General features: G+C 60.8%; 2 protein-coding genes across 3 annotated transcripts; both read right to left on the bottom strand.

The window, feature by feature from the left end:
• Positions 1-1,918: 1,918 nt before the first annotated feature.
• Positions 1,919-6,668, bottom strand: GPN2 (GPN-loop GTPase 2). Of its 2 annotated transcripts, XM_054648401.2 has the most exons (6): positions 6,576-6,668; positions 5,588-6,057; positions 4,241-4,397; positions 3,626-3,786; positions 2,928-3,058; positions 1,919-2,487 (listed from the first exon to the last, which is right to left on the bottom strand). In XM_054648401.2, exons 2-6 carry the CDS (start codon positions 6,002-6,004, stop codon positions 2,415-2,417), a joined length of 939 nt encoding a protein of 312 aa, XP_054504376.1. In that variant the 5' UTR covers positions 6,005-6,057; positions 6,576-6,668; the 3' UTR covers positions 1,919-2,414. The 2 variants fall into 2 exon arrangements, with proteins under 2 accessions (XP_054504376.1, XP_077045694.1); XM_077189579.1 differs by lacking the exon at positions 6,576-6,668 and having other exon boundaries at positions 5,588-6,327.
• Positions 6,669-7,496: 828 nt separating this feature from the next.
• GPATCH3 (G-patch domain containing 3) lies at positions 7,497-11,982 on the bottom strand. Its single transcript, XM_077189611.1, has 7 exons — positions 11,594-11,982; positions 10,891-11,297; positions 9,283-9,457; positions 8,834-8,893; positions 8,462-8,583; positions 8,180-8,307; positions 7,497-7,831 (listed from the first exon to the last, which is right to left on the bottom strand). The coding sequence occupies exons 1-7, from the start codon at positions 11,940-11,942 to the stop codon at positions 7,612-7,614; spliced, it is 1,461 nt and encodes a 486-aa protein (XP_077045726.1). The 5' UTR covers positions 11,943-11,982; the 3' UTR covers positions 7,497-7,611.
• Between the last annotated feature and the right edge of the window lie 145 nt (positions 11,983-12,127).

Below are 12,127 nucleotides of genomic sequence, written 5' to 3'. Positions count from 1 at the left end.
CTCCATGGTGGAGCTGGAAATCAGGGCTGGAACGCTGTGGGGACCCAGGAAAGCCCAGTTCTGTGGCTGTGATGGGTGCTCAAATCCTTCCGTCCCCAAAACACCTCTCTCAGGTTCAGTCCCACAGTCGGGGTGGGCTCAGCAGGTAGGAGCAGCTTAGGGCAGGGTGGGCTCAGCAGTGGGACAAGCTCAGCAGAAAGCTGGGCCCCTTCCCAGGGACATGCCAGGCTTGGGGTGACTCATCCTGGCCCTTGGCCCCGCCGATTGCTCAAGGCAGTGGCAGCAGCCAGAGTGTCACCTCCCTGGCAGCCAGAGTGTCACCTCCCTGGCCTGGGAGCCCCGCCGTGTCCCCTCCCTGCCATGGGTGTGTGGGTGCAGGGACAGGCTGCCTCTCACCCTGCATTCCACACCAGGGGCTCCAGCCCAGCCTGGGCAGGAGCAGAACTGTCCCCTCCGGGCTGTGGGTCCCGGTCCAGCCCCTGATTCATCTCTAAGAAGCTCCTCGGTGCAAAACCGCTGCAGTTTTGGGGCTGAAGCTCTCTGAGGCCTGAGCATTTCCTGGCTGGAGCACAGCAGAGGATCCTGAGCTGAGCTGAGCAGTTTCCATCCCAAGGCTGAGGCTGCAGATATCCAGGGCATTCAAATAAAAAAGCCAAAAAGCCACAAAAGCTTTGATGGCTCTTGCATAACTCAGCCTGACCTGACCATACCCTTTTAAGCCACCAAATCTCTCAAAGCCATGAAAAAGCCACTACAAAATTAATATTTTTATGATCCCGTCTCCCACCCCTTCACAGCAACTACAGAGCCCCAGAAGGAGCAGGACAAGGCCACGAGCCACAGGGTGAGGATGGGATTTCAGCTCAGGTATGGTCAGATTGGCTTCCAGAGCCCCAGCACTGAAATGCAGCTGCTGGGTTCCAGCCAGGAACACCCAGGGGAATTCCTGGGCTCTGGGAAAAGCTGAGGCCCTGGCAGCACTCTGGGATTTGACTTTGGTATCTGAAATCTCAGTTTCATTGGGAAGGGGTCTGGGTGAAGCACAAGCACTGCGTGTCTGCGTCCTCCTCTCCCTGAGCTCCTCCTTGTCTCCAAATCCTGGCCACAGAGTTGGGAGATGAGGGAAAAATCATTTTAATTCCTTGCCCAGCTGCCCAAGACCCTGTTCACATTTAGATCCATCAAGGATCCAGTCTCCAATCCCTCTGCCAAGGGCCAAATCATCCTGTGAGAAAATCGTGCTGTATTTTATGCAAGATCTTGGGCAAGAGGCAATGCTGAGTCTGCAGAGCTGGGACTGGGATCTGTGCCTGCTCCCATCCCTGTGGGGCTGCCAGGAGGCACCCGGGGGCTCCCTGATGTGGACACCCCCCCTGGCACCCCCAGCCCTCCTAATTCAGCCCCAGCCCTCCCAATTTACCCCCAGCCCTCCGAATTCACCCCCATCCCTCCCAGTTTACCCTCAGACCCCCTGATCCACCCCCAGCTCTCCCTGGAGCAGGGCTCAGAGCAGGGAGCACACGAGGAGGCTCAGAGCAGCTGCCAGCCCTGGGAGCTGCAGCAGCACAGCCAGAGGGAATTCCACGGGCAGGAGGGGAAGCCCCAGGATTTGGGATGAGGAGAAAGCCAGGCCAGGAAAAGGAAGGTGGATGAGGACACCCAGGGCTGCTCCTGGGAAAGGCCCGAGATGCAAACCACGAGCTGAGTCACACAGGGGCTTTCTTAACCCAAAGAAGCCGAGCTGGCATTTTGTGTGTGTGCCCCTGGATGGGTGCAGGAGCAGCAGCTGTGCCCTGCCTGCTGCCCCCAGCCCTGCCAGGCTGAGCCTGTTCCCAGCAGGGCACAGGGGACAGGCCCTTTGGCCTCGGGCTCCAGAGCACTCCTGGGTTTATTTACTCAGCTTCAGCAAACTCTAAGATGAAAGTGAGACTGAGGAGCATTTTATTAAGAAAGAGTCCATCATTATTTCTAAGAAAAAGAAAAACAAACATCTTTCTGTCCTTGAGACGGCGTGGAGGCGTCCTGGCCTGGATTCTCTGGGAGTGTGGGGCCTGTGCACGCTCCTCCTGCAGCACACCCAGGCCTGCTGCCTCCACTCTCACTGCACACCAGGCAGCTCCTGCTGATTTTTCTTTCTCTGGATCTGTCTTGGTCATGATGGAGGAGACCTTATTTCACTTCTTTTCCTTGCTCTCCCTGCCTTCCCTGGCTCTCTGTTCCTAAGGGAAGACCCTCGGGCACCTCCCTTCTGCCAAAGCCCTGCTCTGGCCAGCAGGCCTGAAGCTCAGGAGGTCAAACCCATCCAGAGAGGGTCCAGACTCTGCCTGGAAAGGTTTTCAGTTGCTCTGAGTCACAGCTGAAGCTCCGGGTAGGAAAAGGAGAAGTGTCAAAACAGAGGAGCGGGGAAGGGCGTGTCACAGATCCATCACCTCCTCTTCCACAGCTTTGTCCTGAGATTGCACATACTTCTCCTGCACTGCCAGGGTGCTGATAACGCAGTAATTAAGGAAAACGAGGGGCTGGGCTCAAACACTCCCTTCTGCAGGAGCTCTGAAGTTCCCAGCGAGGAACCAGCCCAGCCTCACATTAGCCCCAAGGCCATTGGGAAGAGGCAGCATCACCTGAGTTACTTCTGGCTCTGCCTGATCCCAGGCCTGACAAGTCCAGGAGAATCAATTGTATGGTTTGAAGGAGAAGGAAAGATCCACCCAAGGGAAGGTGAGAGAGAGGAAAGTTGTCAAAAGGTTCCTGACAAGTTCACAGTATGAATTCCCAACCTTTGGGGGGTTTGGTGGGCACAGGTGTCTGCCCTGGGCACACCCCACTCCCCACGTGTGTGTCACCCACCAGATGATGAACCTGGGCCTGCAAAGTCAGCCTTAGTCCCCCAGGGAGAGAGAAATTTAACTCAGCAGCAGAGAGGATACGAAGAGAAGTGGAAGTCGGCGCCCACAGCTGCCGACATCAGCGCCTCCAGGCTGTGCTGCTCCCGGTCCCCGAAGGAATATCCATTGGCCTTGTCCACAGCCTGCATCACCTGCCTCATGCTCTGCTTGTCCTGCAGGAGGGAGCTCGCTGTGCCTGCTCCTTCCCCACAGGCAGCAGCCCACGCTGGCCTGGGCCCTTTGGGGCTTGGGGCCACCCTGACAGCGCCCGCGGGCCAGGGACACCAACAGGGACAAACAGGGACAAACAGGGACACTGCCACTGGCCCTCCACCCTCTCATTCCCTTTCATCACCTTCCCCCAGCCCATTTGCCTGCTGGCACTCCTGCCAACTGCCTGATTAAGGGCATTTCCAGCCCTCCCTCCCCCTTCTCATTATTCGCTGCTCCCTAATTTAACCCGGTTTTAGGTGACCCTCAGCCCAGGTTGGAAATGCAGGCCAGAAGAGCTGAAGAAGGGGGAGCCTGGATTCCCCACTCCAGGACACAAGGCTCAGGTAGCCCCAAGCTCATCAGCCTTTTTCTTTCCTTTGGCTGCCACAGATCATTTACAAGTCTGGCTGTACTTCCCTGCTTTCCCTGAGTGTCTTCACAGCTGAGGTTTCCAGCCCTGTGGCTCTGAGCACACAAAAATCAGCTGCTGCACATGCAGGGCTCCCTGTTCCCTCCTGCTGGCTCACCTGGACGTTGAGTGGCACGAAGGACACCAGGCTGTAGTCCTCAATCACCTCCACCAGCTTCTCGTTGAGGCGGCGGAAATTCCTGAAGAAGGGATCGGAGGCCAAGTGGTCCACGAGGTAAGAGAGGTCCAGCACCTCGGTGTAATAGTCCAGGTTGAAAGCTGCAGGGCAACAGGGAGCTCTGAGGGCAAGCTGGGAGCTGAGGAGCACAGTGGGATCTGCACAGGTCCCCACCCAGCCCCATTCTCACACAGCTCATTTGCACCTGGCACCCCAATTCCACACCCCTGCCCCTCAAATTCCTCTGTGTCCAGGGCCAGAATGGAGCTCTGAGCCACCCTGGCTAGTGGAAGGTGTCCCGGTCCCTGCAGGGAGGCAGAAGAGATGAGGTGTGAGGTCCCTTTCCCCCCAGAGCAGGCTGTGGTCAGCAGCTCCTCACCCAGCCCCGTTCTCACACAGCTCATTTGCACCTGGCACCCCAATTCCACTCCCCTGCCCCTCAAATTCCTCTGTGTCCAGGGCCAGAATGGAGATCTGAGACCCCCTGGCATGTTGAAGGGAGGCAGAAGAGATGAGGTGTGAGCTCCCAGAGCAGGCCCTGGGGGAGATGCTCACCCAGCTTCCCGTAGTGCTCGATCAGGTCCATCTTGGAGAGGACGTTGACGTGGGGCAGCTCCACATGCAGCATGGTGGACAGCGAGGTGCAGAGCACAGAGATGAACTTCCCAGGGTCTGTGCAGTAGTGGGAGTCCACCAGGTGCACGGCAGCCAGCTGGGCAGTGAAGGGACACAGTCAGAGGGGCTCTTCCCCTGTGACCAGCCCAGCCTGGAAGGGGCCACAGGAGAACCTGTCCAGGCCTGACTGCAGCTCCTGGGGAATGAGCTCCCAGCTCCTGCCCACAAAACAGCACCAGAGAATCCTGGACTGGTTTGGGTCAGAAGGGACCCAAAGGCCCCATCAGTGCCAGCAGCAGTACCTGCAGCTCACCACCTTCTGCTGGGAGAGTCCCCTGTGGTTGGCACTAATAATTAATAATTACACTAACGAGCACTTTAATTCCCTGGGTTTTGTGTGGCTGTAACGATGTGGTCCCAGAGCTGGGAAGTCACTCCAAGTCAGGGCTCTGAGGCTGAGTCAGGGCAGCAGAGCCCAGCCAGTCTGGGGCTCCCAGACAGAGCAGAACCAGCCCTGTACATGTCTTATTTTAGCAACTCCAATCCCATGTCCACTCACCCCAGTGAAAATAAGCTCTAATGTGCAGATTCCCAGTGACATTCCCAAGCAAATGAAGCTGCCCTTCTTGCTCAGAGCACGCAGGGTTTGCACGTTGGTGGTGCAGCCCCGCCGCAGAGCAAGCGCAGCGTCAGCAGCTCGGGGCTGCTCTCACCTGCAGCTCCCGTTGTGCAAGAGCCCAGAGCCCGTCCCACGGGCTGCTGCAGGGCCCTGCTGGGGCTCTGCCGGGGCTGCAGCAGGGCCTGGCACGGCCCCTGCATTCCTCAGGGCAGTGCCAAGGCTCCCGGCACACACAGAACCCACCCTGGTGAAACCCCCCCGGGCTGGGGGAGGATCCTGCAGCACAGCAGGACACACTCCTGCCCCAGCCCTGGGAGTGCTCAGGCACAGGCTGGGGCTCTCTGGGCCAGTGGAAGGTGTCCCTGCCCATGGAATGGACTGGAAGAGACGGGCTTTGAGCTCCTCTCCAACCCAACCCATTCTGGGATTCCGTGTGAAGTGTGAGGAAGGAATCTGTGCTCCTGCTCCCAATCCCACTAAAAGCCCTGACAGGCCATTCTTTTGCCAATCTCTCCCAGCATAAAACAGGGCAGAATTCCCCTCCTTCCCTATAAAGCCACGTCACCTGAAAGGCCACAAACCTCCTGAAGGCAGCAGCCATGAGACCCCCCAGGCCCGCCGTGCCCAGGGGTGTGGAGCTGTCTGGAGCTCCCCCAGCCCATCCCTACCCTGAAATTCCACTTGGCCAGCTGGGCAAAGACGTTCTTGAGGGCCTGGTGGTGCGTGTAGAGCTCCACCTGCCCGGGGCAGTCGAAGAGCAGGTAGTGTCCCTGCAGCCCCCGCAGCCGCTCCTGCAGCCAGTCGGCGTTGGCCTCCAGGTACTCCATGCAGTAGAGCAGCCCCCCGTTGGGGCCCAGCCCCAGGCTGGCCATCACGTCGGGCAGGGTGACCAGCTCGCCGATGTCCAGGGCGCAGGGGCCGGGCACGGCCTCGTTGGCAGGGTCCAGGTTGACCACGGCCACGCGGCGGCCCAGCCGCGCCAGGAACTCCCGCATGGCCTGGCAGTAGGTGCTCTTCCCCGAGCCCGGGGGGCCGATCACCACCTGGCCAAAGGCCAGCGGGCTGGGCCGGCTGTCCTCAGCCATGCTGGATCATCCTCCTCCTCCTGCCGGGCTCAGGGGACACGGGCACAGTGCCACTGAGGGGACACAGGGACAGCGCCCCAGTGAGAGTCTGTGTTCATAGGGACAGGGTCTGATAGAGGAGACAGCACCCATTGAGGGTTTGATCTGTGTTTATAGGGACAGGGTCTGATAGAGGGGACAGAGGGACAGTGCCCCGGTGAGGTGTGATCTGTGTTTATAGGGACAAGGTCTGATAGAGGGGACAGAGGGACAGCACCCCATTGAAGGCATGATCTGTGTTTATAGGGCCCATTTATCCCCACGTCCCCTTCTCCCCATTTGTCCCCGAGTTTCCCTCGCGTCCCGTCTTCTCCCTTACGACCCTCCTTCCCCGCTCCCGCTTTCTCCCTCCCATCTCCCCTCCTTGCCCAGTCCGCTTCTTCCCTTTTTATACCCCCCTGTACCGGTTATCCACCCCAATCCCTGTTATACCCCCCCATCCCGGTAATCCCCCGCTATCCCGGTAACCCCCCATTCCCGGTTATCCCCCCGCTATCCCGATATTTCCCCCCCGGTCCCATAGGCCGCTCACCGCCGCCGGTGCCCCCGCTGTGGGTCCGGGTGCCCGCGGGCCCCGAGCGCCGCGTTCCGGGCGCGGAGCGGCCGCCGCTCCCACAGCGCCCCCTGGCGGCCAGGGGGACGCGCAGCCCCGCCCGGGACTCGGTCAGGGAGAGGGTCGCAGGTTCGAGTCCCGGCCCCGGCTCTTGCCCCTCCAGTACCGCCCCAGCCCCGCTTTTTTCCCAATCACAGAATAAATTGGGTTGGAGAAGGCCTCTGAGGCCATCGAGCCCTAGCTCTGACCAAACACCACCATGGCACTGAGTGCCACGCCCAGTTTTTCCTTAAAAACCTCTGGGGACAGCTCGTTCTCAATGCCTAATCCCCCTTTCTGTGATTAAATTCTTCCTACTGCCCACCCTCAGCCTTCTCCTAGGTGGCTACACGCTCCTGGCAGGTAGAAGGAGGAATTCCTCCCTGCATTTTCCCCCTTCACCCCTTCAGGAAGTCACACAGGGCCTGGCCTGCCAGCACTGGCCTGCCCTGGGTCAGTGGGACAGAGCTGTCCCCTGTGCCAGTGCCCGGGCCAGGAGAACAGGGCAGAGCAGCCTGGAAAGCACCCGCTACCAGAGCCACAGGGAAGGCAGAGAATCCCCCTGCAGGCTGCCAGGACCAGCCTTTCATCCTGAGCACCTTCCATCCCTGCCAGAGCGGGACAGCCACGCCCCAGGAACGCTCGGGCAGGGAAGGAGTTACCCTGTCCTGCCTGTACTTGTCCTTCCCTGCCTCCCAGGCTGAGAGTTCTGCTTCCTCAGCCTCACAAACGCACACATTCGGTTGATCCCAGCACGAATGTAAGTGTTAATCACCCTAAATCCTTCTCCATTCACACAGAATACCATTTCCTTTCATTTGAAGGGTTCAATTCGTGAGGGAAAAAAATCCACTGTGGCGATTTTAATTACAAATCTGTATTTTTATTAAAAATAAATACAAAACTACCCTGCTTACACTCAGCCCAGGAGCCAGCCTGGCCTGGGGAGCAGGACAAAGGCTGTGACAGTCCCTGCTCAGCGTGGCTGTGCCCTGAGGCTGCCCAGGGCGGGCTGGGACGCTCGGACAAAGGCCATGTCCTGTCTGTACTTCATGGCTGTGAGGGGCTGGCGCCTCAGCAGCTGGTCCCCCATGTCCTGGGGCTCAGGGTCATCGTAGATGGTGGAGATGACAACAGAGCTGTCACCACGGGGCTTCTTCTTCCTCACAAAGGTTGGCAGCTTCTCCCCGTGGTACCTGGAGGGAAGCAGGAAGGTTTGGTTGGAGCTGCAGAGGCCATCAGGCATCCCTGAGCTTCCCAGCTCCTTTCCTGGAATGGTTTGGGTTGGAAGGGACCTTAAACCCACCCAGTTCCAGCCCGTGCCATGGGCAGGGACAGCTCCCACAGAGGCTCCAGCCCTGCTCCACCGAGGAGCCCTGGCTGTCAGGAGGAGCAGCCTGGTTGGCTGTGGAGGCTGTGAACTGCCCAGCTGTGCAGGGATCCCTGGGACAGCCCTGTGCCCACCCAGCTCCCTTTGCAGCCCCTCAGCTGCTCAGCCTGGGCACAGGGGGGAACAGGGGCTGGGAGGGCACTTGGGAACTCACCCCAGCCCCCTCTTGCACCGGGGGTTCTGCCCCTCGTTGTCCAGAGCTTCAGCCATGCCAGAGTTGCTGCTGCCCAGGCCCAGCCCCTCTGTCCAGCCCTGCTGCTCCAGGACCTTCCTGCCAAAGCCCTGGGAGAGAGGAAAAAGCCATCACAGACTTGCTGGACAAATCCCACCCTCATCCCCCCATGGCCAATTCCTCTCCTCCTCCTCTTCCTCCTGCCCCCATCCTGTGGGCCCAGCCCTCCTGCCCTGCCCTGAGGGGCAGGCAGAGCTCACCCACCTTGGTGTGCCTCTCGAAGGTGCCAATGTGCTGCCCTGACACTGATCCATCCTCCAGCCCGGCCCGGAGCCGCTGCTCCAGCCACATCTGCACCGAGTCCCGAGCGTCCTTGTCCCCTCCATCTGGGGACAAAGCAGCCACAGTCAGCACAGCCCAGCTCAGCCAGCCTGGGCACCACCAGCGTGCTCCCCAGAGCACCAGCACAAGAGGCAGAACCTGTTCTTTTTGGCAAGCCTTGCTGCCAGACCAGAAAAACACTGTTTCAGGTTCACTGACAGCTTGGGTGCTTTCAAAGAATGACAAAGAGCTCCCGAATTGTGCATGGTCAGAAGTTCCCTGGTTGCCCTGGGGTGGGTGGCTCAGCTCTCATACCTTTGTCATAGTAGATGCTCATGTCCACGTCCCAGTCGTCGGCTGTCTGCTCGTCAAAGTCTGCCAAGAGAAGGGAAGCAGCACTTTGGGTGAGCTCTGGCACAGGGGAGCTCTTTCCCTGTTCCCTGGAGCAGAGCCTGACCCCCGCAGCTGTCCCCTCCTGTCAGGAGCTGTGCAGAGCCCCAAGGGCCCCCCTGAGCCTCCTTGCTCCAGGCTGAGCCCCTTCCCAGCTCCAGCCCCTGCCCTGGGCACTCCCCAGCCCCTCCATGTCTCTGGACACAGCTCTGCACTCAGGGTGGTGTCTCAGCAGTGCCAGCACAGAGGAAACGGCCCTAGAGGCCCCCCAAACCCACTGCCCACCCCAGGGGCTGCCAGCAGGGGTCTCAGCCTAGTGCCCAAGGGAAGGCTCAGCTGGCCCGTGGGCTGGGTGACACAAACAGCAGGGTCACCTCCATCCTGCTCCTGCCAGAACTGGGCATCTGTGTAGAACACGAGGCCGGAACCGCCCTTCTCCCACTTGAGCTCGATCTCCTCCTCGAAGAGCCGCTCGCGCAGCCGCTCCTGCTGCGTCACATCCTCGTGCAGCGCCGCGTGCCGCTGCCACTCCTCACACGTGTCATTGTCCTGTGGGGGACAGCACGGTGTGAGATGGCACTGGGACACTGCACAGCCCCCTCCTCACACGTGTCATTGTCCTGTGGGGGACAGCATGGTGTGAGATGGCACTGGGACACTGCACAGCCCCCTGCCACTCCTCACACGTGTCATTGTCCTGTGGGGGACAGCATGGTGTGAGATGGCACTGGGACACTGCACAGCCCCCTGCCACTCCTCACACGTGTCATTGTCCTGTGGGGGACAGCATGGTGTGAGATGGGGCTGGGACACAGCACAGCCCCCTCCTCACAAATGTCACTGTCCTGCAAGGACAATCTGGGATGGAGCTGGGGACAGCAGCTCAGCCTGGCATGGAGCTGGGGACAGCAGCTCAGCCTGCTCCCTGCCCCGTCCCACCGCCCTCCCCTGGAGCAGCTCTGCTCAGGCCCCAACATGAGGGATGAGCTCATCCCTGACTCAGAGCCCTGCCAGAGTCAGCAGGAGAAATCCCAGAGCAGCCTCAGCCCAGGGGCCCCAGCTGATGCCCATGTAAGGAGCAGGGCTGTTGGACCTCAGTCAGCACCAGCAGGGAGCTCATTCCAGGGCAGCTGATCCCTGGAGATTACGTGGGCTCCAGGAAGCAGCTCCTGGCACAGACACAGAGCTGCCTGCCCAGTCCTGGGCACAGCCACTGCCCAGCCAAGGAACAGCCTGGGAGAAACAGCTGGAGGAGTCTGTTTAGTCTGCAGAAGGAAAGGCTGCATAAAAAGCTGGGAAAAGGAGGGAACAAGAGTCCCTGTGCCACACGTTGCCAGGAGAAAGGAATGGGGTGCAGCTGCAGCAGAGATTTGACATCTGAGTTAATTCTGGCGGAGCAGAGAACGGGAATGGCTTGCCTGGGGATCTGTAATGACAGAGCTTTGGAGAACAGGCCAGACAGGCGTCTGCCAGGGACAGGGCTGGGATGGCTCCTGCCCTGCCCAGTTCTCCTGGAGCCTTTGTCACCGAAGCCATTTTCCCCAGAGTGACTAAACCCCCGGTGAAGGTCAGCCCTCTGTGCAGCTCTGCACGTCATCCCAGCACAGCAACGTGGTGGGATGGAGCAGGGGACACAGAACAGCCTGGCATGGAGCTGGGGACACAGCCCAGCCTCTGCCTCCCCATCTGCCAGGCACCAGGGCAGGACCTGCTGGGCAGCACCAGCCTCCCCTCTGCTCCTCCTTGGATCAGAGCCTTTGGGATCAACTCCCACCACCCCCTGAGTAGTTCTGGGGGGCTCAGGGCCCCTGTCCCTGCCCTGAGGGACTCAGTGCACCAAGGGGTGATCAATCCTATTTTACAGCTGGTTTTAACATGCCACTTATCCAACTAAGAGATGAAAAATGAGCTCAGAGAGTAAGATCTGCCCTCACAGCTCCAACAACCCAGCCCACAGGACGGTGCTGGAATGTTCCACTTACGTCATCCGAGTTTGACTCCTCTTCCTCCTGCTGCTGCCCCTCCTCATCCTCCTGGGGCTGGGCAGGCTGAGTCAGCCCCACGGGCTCCTCTCCCTCGGTGATCTCATCCCCTGCAGCCGTGTAGACTCGCTCCTCCTCAGGCACGGTGTCGGTGCCGGGGTACTGGAAGGGCACGTTCCCATACCTGCGGGAGGAGCCCGTCCTGGGAAAATCCAGCTGCAGCCGGGAGATGACTCGGGGGGGCAGCCGGCAGGCCCGGATCAGCTCCAGGAACACGCCCAGGGGGGTGCCCACGTTCCCGCGGGGCATGAACGAGGGCGGGTTCAGCTCGGGCAGCCGCCGCAGCTCCGCCTCCGTGACCGCCGGGCCGGCGGCAGCCCCGGCCGGGCTAGGAGGAGCCTCGGGGCCTGCGGGAGAACAGGGAGGGTTTGGGGGGGCCCACAGGAAAGCAGGGATGGTTTTGGGGGCCCACAGGAGTACAGGGATGGTTTTGGGGGCCATAAGAGAGCAGGGACGGTTTGGGGGGGTCCCACACCCCACCAAGGGCATGTAAATCCAGGAGCTCACGAGTAGCAGGGGGATAAGCAGAGCCCACACGGGCTTTTCCTGCCTCGGAGCAGATTTAAAGCGGTAAGGAACTCCTAGGAGGAGCTTTTACCACCCGGTGCCCGAGGGTGCTGTTCCCGGACCCTCCCGTCCGTACCTGTCCCGGCGCTCAGGCGGACCCTGCGGATGAGGCAGCGGCCGGGCAGCGCGGCGCCGCCGGGCCCGAGCCAGCGTTTGCCCGAGTACATGCGGACGAAGCGACGGGCGCGGCCGGGCCGCACGGACACCAGGCAGCAGCAGGTGCGCGGCGCCGAGGCCCCGCCGCCGCCGCCCGCTGGCGGGCGCTCGGGACGGTGCCGGTAGTGGAAGCAGAGGAAGCCGCCGGCCTCCAGGAACTGGCTGAAGTAGGCGCGGAGCTGCGCGGAGCGGAGCGCGGCCGGGATGCCGCTCACCAGGCAGTACCGGGCCGCGCCGCCATCGCCGCCGGTACCGCTGGGAGCCGCCATCTTGGCCTTTGCTGGCGCGCGGTGATGACGTTACGCGTGCAGTGATGACGTTTCGCGCAGTGATGACGTTGCGGGTGGAGGGCGCCGCCTTGTGGCGGGAGAGCGCGTGGCAGGCGGGGCGTCCTGGGAGGGTCACAGGGGCTGGGGACAGGGGCTGGGGGGGTCACAGAGAGATCCTGGGGGAT

The sequence above is a fragment of the Agelaius phoeniceus genome, chromosome 22, assembly GCF_051311805.1.
Source record: "Agelaius phoeniceus isolate bAgePho1 chromosome 22, bAgePho1.hap1, whole genome shotgun sequence".
Classification (NCBI taxonomy): domain Eukaryota; kingdom Metazoa; phylum Chordata; class Aves; order Passeriformes; family Icteridae; genus Agelaius; species Agelaius phoeniceus.
Note: the sequence above shows the minus strand (reverse complement) of the source record. Positions and strands in the feature narration are given on the sequence as shown.

Excerpts from the sequence above, each read along its gene's own strand:
- GPN2 (XM_054648401.2), bottom strand. The coding sequence starts at position 6,004 with ATGGCTGAGGACAGCCGGCCCAGCCCGCTGGCCTTTGGCCAGGTGGTG. Across the intron at positions 4,398-5,587 it reads TGGCCAAGTGGAATTTCAGG|CTGGCTGCCGTGCACCTGGT; the intron begins GTAGGGATGGGC and ends TTCACTGCCCAG. Across the intron at positions 3,059-3,625 it reads TCGTGCCACTCAACGTCCAG|GACAAGCAGAGCATGAGGCA; the intron begins GTGAGCCAGCAG and ends TCCCTCCTGCAG.
- GPATCH3 (XM_077189611.1), bottom strand. The coding sequence starts at position 11,942 with ATGGCGGCTCCCAGCGGTACCGGCGGCGATGGCGGCGCGGCCCGGTAC. Across the intron at positions 9,458-10,890 it reads AGGAGTCAAACTCGGATGAC|GACAATGACACGTGTGAGGA; the intron begins GTAAGTGGAACA and ends TGTCCCCCACAG. Across the intron at positions 8,894-9,282 it reads CTGGCAGGAGCAGGATGGAG|ACTTTGACGAGCAGACAGCC; the intron begins GTGACCCTGCTG and ends TTCTCTTGGCAG.